The sequence below is a fragment of the Maniola jurtina genome, chromosome 11, assembly GCF_905333055.1.
Source record: "Maniola jurtina chromosome 11, ilManJurt1.1, whole genome shotgun sequence".
NCBI lineage: Eukaryota > Metazoa > Arthropoda > Insecta > Lepidoptera > Nymphalidae > Maniola > Maniola jurtina.
This window is the reverse complement of record NC_060039.1, coordinates 11,599,892-11,621,512: the sequence shown is the minus strand read 5'-3', so window position 1 is coordinate 11,621,512 and position 21,621 is coordinate 11,599,892. Positions and strand designations below refer to the sequence as shown.

Sequence of the window (21,621 nt, the reverse complement as noted above, 5' to 3'; positions counted from 1 at the left end):
GAGATGACGATCAAGAATTAGTTAAATAAACCGAAAAAATCTTGATACACACACCAGCTCAAGATTTCAGTACATATCTTTGAAACTAGGTATTTAAACAACATCATTCTTAGTTTAATAATTACCTACTATGATAAATCTATGTCATCATTGCTTTTCACTAAGCATGATTGTCGCTAAGCGTAAGCCTATCTTGCAATAAAAAAGTAGGTAGTATTTTTAGCTCTACATTAAAAAAATAATCGTTAGCACTTGCCTGGTTATGATCTGACACAGCTGATTATTTACTATACTTACTGTTTACAAGACAAAAGGCATCCGATAGCTGCGCGGCGGCGCACGCGCATTCAATCGCGCGCCGTGTACAGCGCAGCACGCGCGAATTTCCCTAATTAAGTAAAAACGAATAACGCGAAAATTTCGCGCGCGCATTTCGAAAATTGAAATCGAAACGCCGGAAAAATGATGCTCGCGGGAGCTCAAATTGTGGAAAGCAGTGTTTCTTTTAAGACTGATGAAGCCGGGAGATCTCAGGCTGTAATCGCCCCGGGCCCATCCCAGGCCCTCAGTCCGGTCCAGGCACCAGGCTCTGGTCTCTCCCGGATACCTTCCAGGGAACCGGTTGACATCCAGTTTTCAAACGTCACATACACTGTCTCACTCGGGATAAACAAAGGTACCTATTTACTGCATCGTTTTTCTTTTGTGACGTAAGCTTCTTCGATACATTTCTTCTTATCTCTTGCTTAGACATCCGTATTTAATACTAATATTGTTTACTGTGATAAACCCGAAACTGTATCATCTCTTTATTTGGTACTTCAGTTCGCCTCTCTCATTAAATTAACTTTGGAACAAAGCTTTAATATTACCTGGAGAAAGATATGGGATAGAAATTTTTATCCCAGGTAAACAAAGAGGTTCCGCGGGGTCTCTCCATCACTCGCTTCATACAAACGTAGTTCCAATTTCATTTGAATATTAAGCAACCAAAGTCCATGAAATTTTGCAGACATATTCTAGAAACTAATATCTATGTCTGTGGTTTTCCAGATTTCTGTTAAAATATTCGGTTTCAAAGTTACGCAGTCTTAAAAATTCACATAAGTACAAATCTTTGAGCCCCTGTAATTTTAAAACTACATATTTAAAAAAAATCTAAAACACAGATATTATGTTTAGGTTTCTAGAATATGTCTGCAAAATTTCATGGACTTTGGTTGCTTGATATTCAAATGAAATTGGAACTACGATTGTATGAAGCGAGTGACGGAGAGAGCCCTGTTAAAAAGCTCTTCCAGTTTCTTTCAGTTTAAAAGCTTTCTTTCAGATTATTCATGTAGCTTAGCCTGACTGATCACAACAATTTTTTTATTAACAGCTTAAAAAGTACACTTAACTCAAACCTCCCATCCTAAAAAACCTATCCTCACTAAAGTATCCTCACTGTTAAGCCAATGCCTACTACTTTATTATACAAGTGTAAATTAAAAATTTATAACACCCCCGACAAGTCAAGGTTACAGTAACTAGTCCAAAGTATCTGAGTTTTCCAAAACATCATTTTCAAATAAATAATCATGTATCAAACAGCAACGTCGATCTTGACAGCTTGACGTTTGTCAAATGGCATAATATTATGAACCTAAACGGTTATCTAACCTTCTTTTCTACAAGAAAACTAGAAAAGAGCTGATAACTTTTAAACGGCTGAACCAATTTTTTTGGATTATAGCTAAGAACACTCTCGATTAAGCCACCTTTCAAACAAAAAAAAGTAAATTAAAATCGGTTCATTCGTTTAGGCGCTACGATGCCACAGACAGATACACAGATACACAGACACATAGATACACAGATACACACGTCAAACTTATAACACCCCTCTTTTTGGGTCGGGGGTTAAAAAAAGTTATATTAATTAAATGACATTGACAAAACATATCGACGGCACAGTAGATATCATCGGAAACTTGGGAAAAGTAAGTAAACAAGTAAGTTAACTTCAAGTTACCACAAGAGACCACAGTTCACTCTGACGAAACCAAAGTCAAGCATTTATTAAATACATATAAAAATTAATAAAACATCAATTATAGTATTTTTTAATGACCGTATTATTATTTTTGTGGTCGACAACAATTAGGCAAGTTTGATAATTCATAATACCTACCTAGATAATACAAAAGATACGTTATCGAATGAAACTAGGACCCACGTTGGCACCTTTTACCTATTTATCTTTCTATAGATGTAAGAAATATAAAGATATTAGTAATTTCAAAGTTACGTGGTCTTTCTTATATCTTACAAACTGAAGGCACTCACTCTTTTATTAATTAAAAAAAACAAGCAAACAAAATTAAAATAATATAAACAACAAAAAAAAAATAAAGGACCCGACCGGAGTCATGAAGCGAGGTACCTACCACTAAAGAGGATTAATAACTTAGAATTTGTTAGCTAATTAGGTACTATTTCACATAATGTAAACAACATGCTAATTAATTATTTATTATACTGTCTTGTGTTATTTGTTTATTCTACCGGCTCAAAAGCAAACCCCTTTTATTGAGGTCCGTTAATAATAATACTCGTATGTCCTTATTTTTGTAGAGGTTTACTTTTTCTAAAAAAATTTTCAAAAGAAAAATAAAACTGACTTCAAAAACCAAAAACACTAAAAAGTAGAAAATAATTTTTGTTTAGCTACACATGTAATGTACCTAGGTATGAAGTCGAGCGAGCATATTAAAACAAAATTAGAAATCCAAGAGTGAAACTCGCCCGACTTCATACCTAGGTACATTACATGTGTAGCTAAACAAAAATTATTTTCTACTTTTTAGTGTTTTTGGTTTTTGAAGTCGGTTTTATTTTTCTTTTGAAAATTTTTTATTTCACAATTTTTAGTGGCCCCACTGTACTATAATATGCTATGCCCAGTTAAAACCCTACTGTTTACTAAGCTATTACACTAATCGCGAGCAATTTGCTCTTATCCATTGAGGAGTTCTGTTCTCCATCTCCAAAGATATTCATCAGATCTTCACCAAATTTATATGGGACCACCTGCACAGTATACCCTTTCAAACAAAAAAAAAAATTTCCAAATCGGTCCAGGGGTCTTTGAGTAATCGGGGAACATACATAAAAAAAAAAAAAAAAAAAAAAAAAAAAAAAAAAAAAAAAAAAAAAAAAAAGATCCCGACGAATTGAGAACCTCCTCCTTTTTTGGAAGTCGGTTAAAAACTGTGCTAGTTGAGACTTCATTTTATTTTTCTTGTAGTGTTCAAAAACCTCTATCAACCCAAAATGTTCGTTCCCTTTGCAATTGTGATAATAATATTGTTTGAATTATTTCAAGTGCAAAACATTACCTAATAAATAAGATTTTAATTTCGGTTGATAGGTTCTTTCATTTCGGAGGCTACTGGCTAGTTATTTCGTTTCGGTGATATCAAAATTTTAAACACGTTTTTTCTTAAGTTTATTGAGATATTTTTAATGGTATTGATAGGGGTGTGAAAAATATCAAGAAGTACAATAAATCACAGTTTGAAGAAACTTAATAATAAGAAATTCCACCAAATGACAAATAACTACTTTTTGAAATTGATCCTTGTAGTACTGAAATAAGTAGGTGTAGCGTACGAACGCACTAAGTCGCATCACATGGATGGGTTCGTTTTATCGAATAAAAATTCCAACTGCCGCCGATGAACTGTGCAAAGTGCAAACCGATTACAAAAATCTACAGTGATTTATTATTTTGTCACATATACACGATCCATTTATCGATGCAGATCTATTTGCACCGATAAATCGCAACGCTATAATTATAAATTATTTTAGGTAAGGTTTATTTCAAAATGAAATTAAATTAAAGTATGAAATTGCAGTCAAACTATACATATAAAGACTATCCTTATCCTACTCTAATTTCAAACACGAAAGTTTGTATGTATGGCTGTATAATCACACGAAACTACTGGGCGGATTTGGCTGAAATTAGGAATGTAGATAGACTTACCCTGGATTAATACATAGGCTACTTTTTATGGCCGAAAATCAATGAGTTCCCAGGGAATTTCAAAAACCTATATCCACGGGAACAAAGTCGCGGGCATCAGCTAGTTCGTACATAATATATTAAAAGTTAACACTTTTTCTTAGAAAATAAGGCATTACTTCATAATTCATAATACTAAATTGATTTTGAACTGAAGAATTTTGGACGCCCGCGCCTCTCCCGAGAACGCACGTAGCCTGTGACGTAGCTCTCCTATTTGACGTTTCTACTACGGCGTAGACAAAGAGCATAATAGTTGTTCGTAGACATTCTACGAGGATCTAACATCACAAAATAATATAAACTCTCGCTCAAATAAAATATTTTGTATTTGAAACATTCTTTACACTCAATTTACACTTTAGTGAATACAACTAAAGATTCATATTAATAATATCATAATATTATTATCTATTAAATTCTTCACATATGATATGACCTTTATTTGTTGAAATTATATTATAGGTACCTACTATGATACAAACTTAATATGATAAGATAAAAAACATTTACTAAGTATCTAATGTAAACTGTATGTTAGTAGGCATTTAACTCTACGTATTCTGTGCTTTTATCGTTTATGTCAGCCGAAGAAATATAGATTCTAGGAATGTATTAATAATGTATTTACTGGTTTCAAGGAATTCTAGGAAACATCAAACAGTGGTTAATATTGCTTAACCTGCAAAAAATACATTAAAATGCAGGGCAGGTGTAGAGTAGCCTGTACCTACAGACTCATATACAAGTAGTTTTAGTCACGGCAATTTTTATATTTTTTGGAAATCCCGCGGGAACTCTTTGTAGTACCTACTTATCTATAATTTAAAAATATGAGTAAGTATAGTAATATTATCATTTGATCCAAAGATAGACGAAAACTTTTGTTGGCCAATAAAACATAGTTTTTCATTTAGACTAAGTCAGTAATCGAACTCACTAGGTAGAACTCACTTCAATAGGTAGATACTTCTTGCAAGGTGAATCATTTTTCCACTACGCTGGGAGAGCATCGTATTGAATCGAATAAATAGTTTTAGTCTAGTATCATAATTATTGTGTGACCTAGGTGGCTTTATTTGCACTCAGGCCAAGGGCATTAACTTCTAGTTAAACGAGCTAAATTCTTCTTATTCAACTAATAACTATTTTAAAATTTTCCTTTACATTGGCGCCGATTCTGTTGTCTTTCTCTAATCTAAATTTAGATTTTCTGCAACTTTTTCATTCAACATGAGGGTAATTAATGTCTTACGTTAAGGGATAAATCTCAAGGATTTTAGAGTAACTTGCGAGCGTAGCGAGGGTGTTCTAGATTCCTGAGTGAAGCACGGGGTTTAGGGGCGCCCAAGACAAAGACAGCATTACCCCCAAGTTCAATACTCTACTTTTCACACCTCGCGAGACAATATAATCAAAATAATATGCCATAGGAAGACATACTGTATCTTTAGACTGTACCTTTAGATAACAGGTCTATAATAAGGCATTGTCGAGCGAGTGGTGTGAAAATAACCTAAATCGACGAAGAATCGCGCAAATAAGCTAATCCAGCGAGCTAGTAGAAAATTGAAACATGTGTAATATTAAGAGGGCTCTCTCCGTCACTCGTTTCATACCATTTCATACAATCGTAGTTCCAATTTCATTTGAATACTAAGCAACCAAAGTCCATGAAATTTTGCAGACATATTCTAGAAACTAATATCTATGTCTGTGGTTTTCCAGATTTCTGTTAAAATATTCGGTTTCAAAATTACGCGGTCTTAAAATTTTCATACAAATCTTTGAGCCCCTGTAATTTTAAAACTACATATTTTTAGAAAAATCTAAAACACCACAGACACAGATATTAGTTTCTAGAATATGTCTGCAAAATTTCATGGACTTTGGTTGCTTAATATTCAAATGAAATGGGAACTACGATTGTATGAAATGGTAAGAAACGAGTGACGGAGAGAGCCCTGTTAAGCAACCTACTTCTTAGTTCCAAAATAATTCATCTACCTTGACTTAGTAGTTTTCAAGAAAGTTTTTAATAGACAAACAATAAATTAATAAACACACGACCTGTTACTCCAAATTAGGGTTATTAGTTATTACGGATATGAGATTTCTGATCTGGATATGGATATCTTAACTTTTACTCTAAGCTGCGGCTATGAGGTGAAATTGCATGCAAATTGCATACATAATTGCAGACTTAGCTTTATCTATGTACCATAGTTGCTTTCATCTGAGCATCTGGTAAATTATACTCTTCGTGATCTAGTTCCAATCTAAAGTGTGTTAAACTTGGAGCGAGTTTACCGTTACCAAATTAAGTACCCTCATTCATTTATATATTATACTAGCTGATGCCCGCGACTTCGTTCGCGTGGATGTAGGTTTTTAAAAATCCCGTGGGAACTCTTTAATTTTCCGGGATAAAAAGTAGCCTATGTGCTAATCCAGAGTAAAATCTATCTCCATTCTAAATTTCAGCCCAATCCGTTCAGTAGTTTTTGCGTGAAGGAGTAACAAACATACACACACACATACATACAAACTTTCCCCTTTATAATATTAGTGTGATTATTAACTTTTTCAAAATTCGTTGCACACTTGCATAGTTTTAAAATAAACTTATATCTAAATGATTTTTAAATACATACTTATCAAAAATTGCAGGACCGGCAGGTTTCAACCCTACATCTTCTGGGAATCGCGCCCGATGCCTTGACCATAAACGATATTCTTTCCAGCCGCGACGCGCGGCAGTGACGCGCTACGCGGTACGCGCGTCACTGCCGTTGCTGATGCGACGCGCAGTTCAGCTGCAGCTCAGTTCCAGTGCGTGGGCACCTTTATTCCACAGTCTGCCATGCGTCGCCTAGCCGAAATTCGAGATATGTCTTTTTTCTTTCGTATAGCGACTGTTGATGCCATATAATAGTGACCACTTTGCAGTTATCGAAACTACTTTTGAAGGCTCATAAGTAACGATAAGCTTTTTGAACGAGAAATGGCATCATTGCTTTTTACTATTTATAATTTAAAAAAAAATAATATAAATACTAAACTTATATCATAAAACTGTGGCTCTTGAGAATATGATGGTGGTATAGATTAAATCTACCAGGGAAAGAATTATTGAAATCGCATGAGTTCGGAGACTACCTACCTCCTACATCCAAACATACCTACTAACTTACTTCTTTATAATATTAGCTTAGATATATTTTGTTTGGAAGTATGAGGGAAGCGATGAACGTACTAACACTATAGTGAACAAATATTGAAATCCATTTAACTCAAAATACCTAAATAGATTTTAAAAAGACCTTTGGAAAAGACTTGGTAACCCTAATTACGCTTGGTTTATTTCAACACTAATCTCGTATCGTATTTCATTATTACTTAGAAGCTGATTTCACAATTTAGGTAGGTACATAGGTATTAGGTACTTATTCATTTTTGATAAATAAAAATATTGTGGCCTACATTTTACAGTTTATCTTTTAGATAAATTAATAATTTTCGGCAGTAATAATTTGTTATCGTTTTGTGTTTTAAATGACCCGCAAAATAATTTAATGATAACGGTCTATTATTGTTTTTCGGGTTCCGTACCCAAAGGTCCCTAATGGGACCCTAACTAAACCTTCGTAGCCCGTACGTCTATCGTCAGCGGCCCCTAGTATCTCGAATATGTAGTAGAGTTGAAATTATCAGTGATGTTTTTATTTTCTATTGCTGCCGTAAAAAAAATAAAAAGGACACAGTGTCGTGTCGTAGTAAGTTAATTATCTTAAACGATGGTAGGGAACCCTTTGGGTGCGAGTTCGACTCACACTTGTCCGGTTTTGGTCGCCTTATTCTGTTACCTCAACAGTGAGTCATGACCACTGTAAGAGGGCTCTCTCCGTCACTCGTTTCATACAATCGTAGTTCCAATTTCATTTGAATATTAAGCAACCAAAGTCCATGAAATTTTGCAGACATATTCTAGAAACTAATATCTATGTCTGTGGTTTTCCAGATTTCTGTTAAAATATTCGGTTTCAAAGTTACGCGGTCTTAAAATTTTTCATACAAATCCTTGAGCCCCTGTAATTTTAAAACTACAAATTTTTAGAAAAATCTAAAACACCACAGACACAGATATTAGTTTCTAGAATATGTCTGCAAAATTTCATGAACTTTGGTTGTTTAATATTCAAATGAAATTGGAACTACGATTGTATGAAACGAGTGGAAACGAGTGACGGAGAGAGCCCTGTTAACTAGGTCAGCTACTCAGCTTTACGCCCATAGAAATAAATTCCAAAATCGATTTTTACGCCAATACATAAAGGTGTAGAACTTAATCGTTGTTGTACTAAAGACGTGTAATAGGTACTTGTTATAGTTATGCGCCGAGCATGCTATTAAGTCCATTAAAGATAATCTGCAGTGTAAAGTCCACATAACCGGATAGGATCGCGAGCGAATTTGATATGGCAATTAAATTTGATATTCTATTGCACTACAATACACTGATGCACACAGATCATACTTTATGGGCATTAAAATATGTGATCGCACATAGCTGCAAGAGGCGCAAGAGCCGCCAGGGCCGCAAGTGACCAGTGACAATGACAAATCATAGATGACCGATTGTAACAATTGTCATTCAAAAATAAAGGCCAGAAATTCATGTCTGTGAAAATCACCACAGGCTCCTGGTTGGTTCGTTTTGTATACCAGGCGATTTTAGCCTGTCGTGATTGACTGCTTCAAAGAAACAGGAGCTTTATTCGAATTGAAAACACGTGCTGTAGAGTATAATTTATGCACGCCTGCCACGGAACCACGGTAAAGGTTTTATTTTGGAGTATACGAACATGGTTTGTTATTCATTGCAAGTAACCCATTTTTCAGTATTCCAATGGTAACAGGAGCAGTTTTGTGATAGTAAAGTTAGCATAACGGGAATATATGACGCGAATCATCATATCAGTGCTGCTGACATGTACTGATGAATAAATCAACATATTTTCATCAAAACATCTGATGTAATCAACTTAACTTGACCATTTTAGGGACTGAAAAAATGCATTGCTTATTTGCGGCTCTTGCACGTAGTCTCGCGGTGTGCGATCACCTTAACCTTGCATTACAATACAATATTCTTTGTGATAATTTATGGGCATTTACATGGCAACTAACTACATTATTAGTGCGAACAAGACGTAGTGCCTAGTATCGATATCGTGCCAACCTTGTGGTAAAGTTCCTACAAACAGCTCATGATTAGTAATATGAAGTATTCATTAAAATACTTTTCTAATTTTTTCCGGACAGATGCTTCCTGAAAAGATCATCATCATCAGCTCATCGCCGGCTCACTACTGAGTACGAGTCTCCTCTAGGAATGAGAAGGGGTAGGCTATCGTTCACCAAGCTGGACAAGTGTAGTTTACACACATGTTTGAAACCATTATGGAGAACTCTGAGGCATGCAGGTTTCCTCACGATTGCTCACGATTGATTGAGATTGCCAGCAATACGCGGGACTTCAATTACTTTTGGCATAATATTGTAGGTATATCAAATCTTTGAAAATAGCAATGGCTGAGTTTCTAGCTGGTTCATCTCGATAAGAAAGGCATTCCGAACTAGTGGTAGATGCATATTTGTAAAAGTTTAATTGAATAAGAAATATTTTGATTTGGTTTGATTTATTCCTTCATCGTTAAAGCAAGTAATGCCTAGGTACCTACCTAATTGCTTTAAAACGCACATTTATTATCTCCGAAAAGTGTGCGCTCGGCTATTATCACTGCTTTTTCTATCTGAAAACATATTTCTGAAAACGGAAAACATATAATAATTCCTTAACTTGCAATGGTTCGTTTTTTTAAACGGTAGATATTTATAATGGATGTGAGTTTTTTCCTAGAAACAATGTTATCAACGATGAAATGTTCAAAAATCATTGAAGTAACCTACTCGTACGTAATCAATAAAATCAATATCAGTGATTATGTAAATCAAAATGTGATCATTGATCAATAATTTTATTTGCTTGTAAAAATAAATGCCCTTTTTTTGCAATAAAAGTAAGTAAGTAGGTGAAATAAGTTTCAAAATGTAACTAATATAATCCTACTATTTTATTTACCCGACTTCTTCCGCGTGATTTTTTTAAAAACGCTTGAGATTTTCTCAAAATCCTTTCTTAGTGGAAATAATTCGCTCTGATGGGGATGTAATCAGAATAAATTTGTAAATCCGAAATTTCTAAATATTTTAAATATTTAAAAGTTTATGACCGCGTGATTTATTATTTTGGGTGACTTATGAATTCATAAGTCTATTACTATAGCGAACGTTTCGAAGGAATTGAGGTATTCTTATCTAAGTTTATAATACCCCGGGAAATTGCTAGGTCGAAGAAGACGAAAATGTCCTTGTAAATAACCTTAGGGGATTTCAGCCTTCCTTTGTTTTATCTGAGTGTGATAATGGGTGAGTCATGAATACGCAAATTCATAACAATACAATGAAAGAGTTTCACTTGTTTTGCTTTTTTTTATAAAGTAGACTTATGAGGATATTTTGCGATTTATATTGTCCCCATAAACATTATGTACTTAAATAGTTACATACCTACCGCAAGCTTTACGCTTAGTTGGAAGGGAAAGGGGAATGTTTTTTGTCATTTATTTATTCCATTTATTCATTACTAGAGGATGCCCGCGACTTCGTCCGCGTGGATTTAGGTTTTTAAAGATCCCGGGGGAACTGTTTGATTTTCCGGGATAAAAAGTAGCCTATGTCCGTCCCTGGGATGGGATATAAGCTAACCCTGTACCAAATTTCGTTAAAATCGGTTAAACTGTAGGGCCGTGAAAAGGTAGCAGACAGACAGACAGACAGACATACTTTCGCATTTATAATATTAGTATGGATTACCATGGCTAATAATTTAAAAAAAAGTAATGTATAGATTTTGAAATCTGTGGTGTCTAAGTAGAAATTTGCAGTTTCGCCAGTCACCACGCGTTTTCCACCACTTTATCACGACATACCTAAGTACTTAGTAGATATTATACATACAGGCTACCACAAGGGCAAAATGGTCAACTGTGGACCAGCTGATATCGGATGCAAATATAGCACGACAGTGCAAATAACTAACATCGGGTGCAACTGCCACAGATCCCGGACATGACCTTATCGGCGATTACGCCTATCTCTCCACGATTCATTTGATTACGCACAACTGACACCTATTCGCTTACTGTGAATGATATTTTATCTCTAGGTACTTAGGTAGGTATATAATATTATATAGTTTCTATATCAACTCTTCTCAAACTGTAAACACGTCACCGGGCCGGTCTACTACTGATAACGCGGTCTCCTCTCAGAATGAGATCTAGATTATATAGAGCGCACTTTAACTTTGCTCAGAAACTTTATTGAAATGAGTAGGTATAAGTACCGTTTTGATCAAAATCACTAACTTTGGACTCAATTTTAGCTTAGCACAGTTTTAGACCGTCTTGCTTGGAAATGTGACTTGTATTCCATGTGCCAAAAGCGTCCAGAATAACGAGGAAGAGAATGTAAGAGAGCGCATGCGTTATTGCGTGCACCACAGGGTTTGATGCATGCGCCAGCGAACTACAGGTAGGTACCTAAGCCTATTCTCACACGCATACGTCTGCGCATGCGTCTAACGCAATGAAAGTGCGTAAGTACTTGCAGATTACTGGTCTTAGCGCAATTTGAAAGAGCACTAGTGTAGTTAGACCTCAAATCTTTTTGAAACAGCTGTCTAGCAGTTGGTGCAGTTAGGTACCTACTTAGGTACCTAATATTTACCTAATAAGAAATTTCTTCTCTGTACAATAGGCTCACCCAGCCGACGATTGTAGGCAAAAAGGCAGAGCTAACAATAACTCACGGATTCTTGATGATTAGTGCCTTGTTTGCTGTTATATCGCTGTCGATTGTTATACAAATAAAAGGTCCTTACCCGATACCACTCGACACTCAACAAAGATAAACATTAGTTTTACACTTAACGATTACGACACGTTGACGACTTCAATACAGTCGCATTTCTTCAGCATGCTCGATGCGTTTTCGGTATAATCACGACATCTGATTCGGACTGTTCAATTAAGTATTTTATTCACACATAAGTTAATTGCGATTTCACCTCATGGTAAGTGATGAGTCTACTGATTTCTCTTTAAAATTATCGCGGAGTTATTGAATAGACGTATTTAAAAACTAGTTAAAAATTGCAACGATGTTTTAAATGTCGTATCGTATCCGTAGCGTTGCAATTTTTTACCGCAATATCTATTGTGAGAATGGTCATTGCAAAAACGAGTGCGCGGACGCACGTGTTGCACTCATCGGTTTGTTCATTACACAAATAACAGTTATCGTGGTGTCAGTGAACGCGTGACGTCATCGGTACCCGCGCCGGAATATAGGCCGCGCCGAAATCTGCGCGCTCAGGGAAACCTTTGCGAAACTGACGGAAAAGCGAAAGATTGGGCAATTTATTATTAAAAACATATTATATTAACAGAGGTCTCTCCGTCACTCGCTCCATACAAACGAAGTTCCAATTTCATTTGAATATTAAGCAACCAAAGTCCATGAAATGCAGACATATTCAAGAAACTAATATCTATGCCTGCGGTTTTAAAGATTTCTGTTAAAATATTCGGTTTCAAAGTTACGCGGTCTTAAAAAATAAAATAAATATGTAAATAAATAAATAAACTTTTATTTCAGGCCATTAGACCCATAATTGTGTTAGTATGACAAATCACTTAAACTATGTTAGTAGATACTTATTTCTAGCTTAACAACTAATTCTATAACTAAAACTATAACTAAAAAGCCCGAGGGAGCCTCTTGGCGCCTATGTGCGCAACCCCCCAGCAAAAAATTAGCATTCAAATCTTTGAGCTCCTGTAATTTTGAAACTACATATTTATAGAAAAATCTAAAACACCACAGGCACAGATATTAGTTTCTAGAATATGTCTGCAAAATTTCATGGACTTTGGTTGCTTTATATTCAAATGAAATTGGAACTACGATTGTATGGAGTAAGTGACGGAGAGAGCCCTGTTAAGTATACCAAAAACCATGCATTGTTTTATATGCGTGCGTATTTGGGTGTTTGAACGTAATATACAGAATCTGTGTAAATACGAATTAAACGGACAGACGGACGGACGTATGGGCCGACACCAGAGTCTAGTCTGTATGCCAGACTATATAGTTACAAGCACAGACCACTATACAAAGCATTAATTACAGCCGCATAAATAAATCCCACAATAAGGAAGCAATGACGAAATTAATTCAGACAATTCCGACTCTCAAGAATAACAATTGTCACTTCTTTGTTGTATTGTGTACGGAGATCCTTTATCTTATAAGATTATGCAGCTTTGAGATTAAACAAAGCACAGTAAAGTGTTTCAAAATAACTAATTTACGAGTATCTACTTTGTCATTTTACTGACACACACAGACAGAATTATAGGAAAACTAGCGAATGCCCATGACTTAATCCGTGTTGATTTAGGTTTCTAAAAATCCCGTGGGAACTCTTTGATTTTCCGTGAAAAAAGTGGCATATAGGCTATGCCACTCTCCAGGTCTTTACCGGTATCCATGCAAAATATCACGTCGATCCGTTGTTCCGTTGTGACGTGATTGAAGGACAAACCCTTTCGCATTTCTAATGTTATGGGTAGGAGTATAGATAGTGAAGAGAGCAGAGTACAAGAACCACAAATCTCGAAAACGTTGGTAGACTTCGAGTTTTAAAATGCGAACTAAGTGATTCGATTTATTATATTATCCGATACTCGACAGAATTGACAGCGTTTAGGCAAACTTGTATGTATAAACAATAGCATTTATCATTTGCATATCAGACACTTTTGCAGCGAAGCCCTATTACTACCTAGGTATAAAATTATTATTATTTTAGTTATGAATGCATGACGCACACTAAATTATTAATCACAATTAAATAAAAGGAACCTTTGAACTTTGCCCGGAAACTCTTATTGTTGCACAACTACCTAGAAGACCTATAGGTATTCAGAAATAAACATGTTTATTATTATAAACAGTTTGCTAACCATTATATGAATCAAAAGATTGAAGGTAGAGTGAGAAATCCATGGCGAAAACACTAATAAGTATGCTTTTTTCAAGAGCATACCTTTTACAATCACTAGGGATATTACTCATAAACGTTTTGTCAACATATATACAATTTTCAGGCCACGGTTTAATATTATCAAGAAGCGATAAAAATCGTTTGTATTTGTTAATTACCCATATATGTAAGAGTGTTGTAATAGTCTATAGTCATTACTGATTAGTTTGCAATGCAACAAAAATAGTTTCCTAATAGCGGTTTTATGCAATCTTCCGTTGTACTAGCGGTGATCGCATAATGAATATATCGTAGAGCCAGAGGGCATATACACTGAAATTCAAGATTCAAGATTCAATGTGTTTATTTGCAGAAACATTTTTAGTCCCCGACCCAAAAAGAGGGGTGTTATAAGTTTGACGTGTGTATCTGTGTATCTGTCTGTGGCATCGTAGCTCCTAAACTAATGAACCGATTTTAATTTAGTTTTTTTTGATTGAAAGGTGGCTTGATCGAGAGTGTTCTTAGCTATAATCAAAGAAAATCGGTTCAGCCGTTTGATAGTTATCAGCTCTTTTCTAGTTACTGTACGTTCACTTGTCGGGGGTGTTATACATTTTTAAATTACACTTGTTTACAATGAGATATTATTACATAATATTGTCCAGTAGAAATGTTTCACCTTACATAATCAAGCATGGAAAAGTAGTTCATAGTTAAGATAGGGGGTTCTTTAGAGGCCTATTCAAACGACGTCTCATGTGTATGTGTCTGAATCGTCTTCTAACGAAGCCCCTACCTTGACTATGAATTACGGTGCTAGTCCAGGAACAGAGCTTTTTGCCAGTGATGACAAAAGGATCTGAGACATGTCGTTCTAACTTCAAAACGTACCTACCTAGTATCTACCTACTAAATGTAGGTCAACAATTCTACCTACATACCTACCTAACCCTATTCAACGAATCAATTATTATCTGCCAAGTCCAAAGTCCATCATTGATATCAAAATATTACAATAATTATATTATTATTACAATATTATCAGAAGCAAACCTTGTAACTATTTTTATTCTTTATTTAATTGGGGGTTTTTGTAACCTTGTTTCTATAAAATAGGGAATAAAAACTAAAAAAAATATTGTAAATCGAATCTTTGAAACGAGGAGGTCGCCAACATACTAGCACCACACCTTGGGACCCCAACATTTACTGGTGTTTCAAACTATGTACCCTACTAATTTCGACTTCAAACCTAAAAACAAAATAGTAAAATATCGAAGCTTCTTTAATGTAAATCTCTACATTGTATAAAATAAAGTCGCTTCCCGCTGTCTGTATGCACGCGGAGATCTTTTTAACCGTAGTTAACGGATTTTAATGCGGTTTTCACCAATAGATAGAGTAATTCAAGAGTATCCGTAAGTTAATATTGTTTTGAATATGACGATAACTGTACATAATATCTGCGAAGCCGGGGCGGGTCGCTAGGTGTAACTATACATATTATACCCTACAAAGAGAGTAGCGTAGAGATCAACAAGTGACGCACAGAAAGGTTATCATCTCCTTAGGAATTGCGGAAGACAAGACATTCTACACACTTGGAATAGGTCAAATAATATAAAGAAATACTTTTAGTGTAATTTTTTATCTCTTTCTGCAACGTATTTCTCCTTGATAAGGGCCGTGACACTGTGACCTATTTTAAATTCATGGGGGATATGAGATAATAATGCGGTGAGCTTCCATTTAGATAGTCTAGACACCTACTTAGAATACGACTCTACATGTCTCTTAGGTCCGCTCCGCTCCACTTCTGTGGCTCCACTCCACCCCACTCCGCGTCAGTGGAAGCGCACTCTGAGTTTTACAGAGCGCACTTTGACTTTGCTCATACAGACTTATGCCAGCGATCCTATTATAAAGCTAGTTCGTATAACTAATAACTAAGTCAAATTGCACTTATAATAGTCTCTATATATAAAATTATTATATTATATTTTTTAAGGTTTTTTTTTTTAGTTTTAGGTTCATTATTTTTATTATTATTATTTAGTTTAGTTGTTTAGTTTATTCCTTTTTCACTGTATTCGTTAAATAAATGTATTGTAGTTCATACCTACTTATATCAGTAAAAAAATGGCAGTCAAAACCTTAAAGTTCTGTTAAAATTTTATTGTATATAACTTCATTTATTTCAAAAAATCGAAAATAGTCTCTATAGATGTGATTATACTAATCGGGACCGACGGACGGTTTAATTGTACCTAGCTAGTAGTTTGTAGGTAGGTTTTTCTTAGCGCCAGCGCTACCGCACAGACATAGTTTGGGTGTGGTTTGGTTTCATTTGAATCTAACTAAAAGTGGATAGGTATTTCATATCTGTCACGGACCAAACAGGCCAAAATAGAGCAGACGTGTTCTGGAGTACAGGCCGTGTATCGACAAACGCAGTGCAACGCGACCTCCAGCACGTTGTGTGCCTATGTCCAGCTGTGGACGCATGCAGCTTGATGGATTTGATTGGAATAAAAATATAGCCTATCCTTGAGTTTTTATAGTGATATGCGGCTTTTTTAAATCACACCGAGTCACGTTTTTGATCGCATTTGTATCTAAATATTTTCTTAATAACGTTAGCGATCATGACAATATTTACATTTAACTATAATTATTATTATCTCGTCGTCTAATGGACTCTGATCTGTTATTAAATGCTTGGAAAACTTTATAATAGATGAGTTGGAATAGTTGATCATAGCTGTTACATAGGTACTATATTATAATTATTTATCATTGAATAGGCAATAAGATATCAAGCGCGTAAGTAAAGCAAAAGCATGGAATATGATATTATTATACATATAAAACAAAATAATTATGTGTATTTTCTTCTGTGTTATCTTATTAATCTCTACATAGTATAAAATGAAGTCGCTTTCCGATGTCTGACCCTCACTACGCAACGGAATTCAATGCAGTTTTCGTCAATAGATAAAGAGGGAGGTTTAAATACGTATAGCTTGATTTAAAATATTATGACGATAATTGTTTAAGTTCATAGTACATAAAGGGTGTAACCAAAACTCTACCAAAAACTTATACCGTTTTGCCATAGCTTGTACTTTTGGTGATTTAGATTTGGTAGTATTTTTCAAACCCGTATTGTATAGGTTGCAATATTGGGTCAATACCCCACATACGACGAGGCTAGGACTTCGAGTGACCTATTTACGGAACGTTCGTTGACCTCTAGCGTCAGTCGGATGTTTTAATTAAGTACAATATATTCCGAACTTTTAAAAGAATACAGGTTTTTGAAAAAAAAAACGTAGTTTTTTATGGTATCTTCTCAGTAATCATCAGTACTAACACCTGTCTTCGTTTTTGCTAGCGTTCTGGTTAAAGCCTGTATAAGACGTAGATATAGTACTTAAAAGTGTATTTATAATTTTTCCAGGTACAAAGCAAATCCTCCATGGGGTGAACGGTCGGCTTCGGCCGCGGAAGCTGATCGCCATCATGGGCCCCTCGGGAGCCGGCAAGTCCACGCTGCTGGACGTGCTGTCCGGGTACCGCACCACGGGCGTCGGCGGCGCCATATTCATCAATGGTCGAGGGAGAATTATGAGTAAGTCTATCTAAGGCAGAAATCTAATATAGAGCGCACTTTGCTCAGATTAAGATTGAGTTAAAACGAGACAGATTTATGTGAGAGATATACCTCTGTCTCGTTTTAACTCTGTTTTAAGTCTAAGCCAAGTCTCACCCTAAGATCCTTTGAAGTACATGCTAGGTTGCTCACGATTTCATCTGCGTGGATGTAGATTTTTAACAATCTCTAGTACCCGGAAAAGTGAATTAAAAAAAAGTCACCGGAAAATCATAGATTTCTATGATTTTTCGGCTACTTTTTAGGGTTCCGTACCTCAATGGTGCTAATGGAACCCTATTACTGAGCCTACGCTGACCGTCCGTCCGTCCGTCTGTCAGCTGGCTGTATCTCGTGAACCGTAATAAATACATACCTACACATTCTGTGAAAATTTCAACTCTCTACGTAATACGGTTCATTAGATACAACCCGCTGCCAAAGAGACAGACAGACGGACAGCTGAGGCTTAGTAAATAGAATCTTGTTGGCACCCTTCGGGTACGAACGGATCCCTAAAAATGGATAAAAACAATCTTTTAATTTAAGCAGTTGTTTTAAAAACATGAGTTCAACCGCGTGTTGACCTTCCTGGCTGCAACGAGACGTTAGGTCAAAGTCGTTATATTGAGATGAATATTCCATGTTATTAAAAGTACGAGACATACCTACAAAGTACAAACCCAGACACAACGTACCTATTTACTTTGCGTCATGATTCATTATAGAATTCCAAAGTTTGCTGTGGTTCCTGACGTTTTTTAGGGTTCCGTACTAAAATTGTAAAAATAGAATCCGTGGTGCGACTTTCTCCATCCATCCGTCCGTTCGTCGTCAAACCTTAACTTATACCGAGAGGGGTATCATATGAAACGGCTTTACATGTAGGTTCATTACATAATTTCACTTGATATCCTGAAATTCTCTTGAGTTTATGTGGATGTTGCACTTTCCTCTTACTAAAAAACAATAGGTAATAATTGAATACCCTTACGCAGACACATCCCCTCCACCATCCTCCAGAACTATTTCTACCCGACGTCATCGTTTCTCTTCTCAATTTCAGAGAGGTTTAAAAAAATGTCGTGCTACATTCAACAAGACGACAGACTTCAGGGCCTGCTCACAGTGGGAGAGAACATGGAGCTGGCTGCTGACCTCAAATTGCCCACGAAGCTGGATAAATACGAAAAGGGAGAAGTGGTAAGGCTATTTGAGAAGTTTGCTGAGGTATTCAGATCAATTCAACTTAGTCAAGGAACCAAAAAGCTTAATTAGCTATAATCCGCTGAAACAGACAAATCTGTGTGGTGCAACATGCAGCATGCGATATGCACGGCCCGCGCTTCCACTGCTAAACATGCAGGAAAAGCTTCTATATAACATTCAACTTAGTCAGGTTTTTTTTTTAATTTATAGATTAGCGCTTGGCTGCAATCAAATCTGATGGCAAGTGATGATGCAGCCTAGGATGGAGCACACTTGCCTAGAAGATGCCTATTCACTTTAGACTATTTGCTATGACATAAAGTCATGGCAAATACTTGGGGCAAATAGTGATTACGTAGCTTTGCGGTTTTGCCTCCCGGATTCGACGACATTCATAACTGATTCTCAAATAAAATGTTAGTTTTAGCTCTGAATCTTTAGCTAGAGATGATATTGTATAAAATGGCAAAAATGAAATTCAATATATATATTTTTTTTACGACTGCCCAAAAAAAAGTGTAGCGTTTTCGGGATTCATGTATGTGTGTAGGTAAGTATTTATGGATTGATTATTTCCCAAAAAAAAAATTTTTTTTGGAAAAAATCAATATGGCGGCTATATAGCGCTGTAATTTTTTTACTTTTTACCTCACACGCCATCTCAGTAGAACGGTATAAGTCCACTTTACTTGCATGGTGTTTAATTCAATTTACAGATTGAAGACATCCTCACAAACTTAGGACTGTACGAGCACATGAATACCCGGGGAGCACAGCTGTCAGGCGGGCAGAGGAAGCGGCTGTCCATCGCATTGGAGCTTATCAACAACCCCCTCATTATGTTCCTTGATGAACCCACCACGTAAGTCAATTTTTCTCTACATTATTAGCCAACTAGCCGATGCCCGCGACTTCGCCCGCGTGGAATTTAGGTTTTTTGAAAACCCGTAGGAACTCTTTGATTTTCCGGGATAAAAAGTAGCCTATGTGCTAATCCAGGATATTATCTATCTCCATTCCAAATTTCAGCCAAATCCGTCCAGAAGTTTTTGCGTGAAGGAGTAACAAACATACACACACACACACACACACACACACACACACACACACACACACACACACACACACACACACACAAACTTTCGCCTTTATAATATTAGTGTGATTAATTAATAATTTATTTTACATCTCACTCGCTCGGAATTCGCCAATGCTCGGCCACGCAGATTTCAAAGGGCAAAGGAATCCTTTGTAATCTGCGTGGAAAATGGTAATGTACGAGTTGAAATTCGAACGTGACGAACTAACTGTGGTCTATATGGTCGTCGCACTTGTATTAATTATCTTTTTTCTTTCTATTATAAATACCAATGTTCTGGTACATCCTATATTTATACTATGAACCCAATTTTTTCCCTATTTCATGTGAAATCCCACTCGATAATAAAGCAAAAAAAATTTTAGAGACCCTCACTTTTTTGGGTGTAACATCCGTGAGGTCAATTTTTTTTCGTATAACATTTTAAATATGAAATTATATAACACTAGCTGATGCCCGCGACTTCGTTCGCGTGGATGTAGGTTATTTAAATTCCTGTGGGAACTCTTAGATTTTCCGGGATAAAAAGTAGCCTATGTGCTAATCCAGGGTATAATCTATCTCCATTCTAAATTTCAGCCCAATCCGTACAGTAGTTTTTGCGTGAAGGAGTAACAAACATACACACACACACACACACACACACACATACAAACTTTCTCCTTTATAATATTAGTGTGAAGTGTGATAATATGCCACCCATACTATAATAACGTATTACCACCTCATTCATCAAAATCGGTAATTTAGGCGCTACGGTGGAACACACATAAATACAAACCTAGTTACATACATCCATACATACATAGACTGCTAAAACGATACCCCTTCGTTTTGGCTTTGCCGTAGTCGGGTAAAAATAGGAACGGGATTTCGACTCTAGGTTTAACTAACGTTGTATTTAAAATTTTCAGAGGCCTGGACAGTTCATCCTGCACCCAAGTCGTGCAGCTGTGTCGGAGTTTAGCACATCAGGGTCGGACGATCGTGTGCACAGTACACCAACCCTCCGCGTCGCTGTTCGCTCTCTTCGACCACGTGTACGTGCTGGCAGCTGGCAACTGTCTCTACCAAGGGACTACTCGGAACCTCGTGCCTTATTTAGAACAGGCTGGGGTTCCTTGCCCGATATATCACAATCCAGCTGATTATAGTAAGTTAGAACAATCACTAAAGATGTTCTACTTTTTAATTTTGGTATTCTATCTCTGTCACTTTTTGAGAAATTTCTTTCTAAATAATTGGTCTGTTCTTCTACGAGTAATAAAATCCCTAATCCTAAAAGACTTAGGAGTAATCCTTATTATTTGGCCACCTACAAGGCTAATTATTATTAATTATCAGCCCATTATAAAAGGACCACAATCGAGGACCTCTTCAAGTTCTACAAAAATGCTTACCTACTTTAGTAA

General features: G+C 36.1%; 1 protein-coding gene across 1 annotated transcript in view; it reads left to right on the top strand.

The window, feature by feature from the left end:
- Nucleotides 1–320: 320 nt before the first annotated feature.
- Nucleotides 321–21,621, top strand: part of LOC123869293 (ATP-binding cassette subfamily G member 4) — a 27,670-nt gene continuing 6,369 nt past the window's right edge. Inside the window, exons 1-5 of the mRNA XM_045912152.1 lie at nt 321–676; nt 17,710–17,880; nt 18,968–19,104; nt 19,827–19,972; nt 21,124–21,362. Of these exons, the coding sequence (XP_045768108.1) occupies nt 463–676; nt 17,710–17,880; nt 18,968–19,104; nt 19,827–19,972; nt 21,124–21,362 (907 nt within the window). The 5' untranslated portion in view covers nt 321–462. The remainder of the gene's footprint in view (nt 677–17,709; nt 17,881–18,967; nt 19,105–19,826; nt 19,973–21,123; nt 21,363–21,621) is intronic.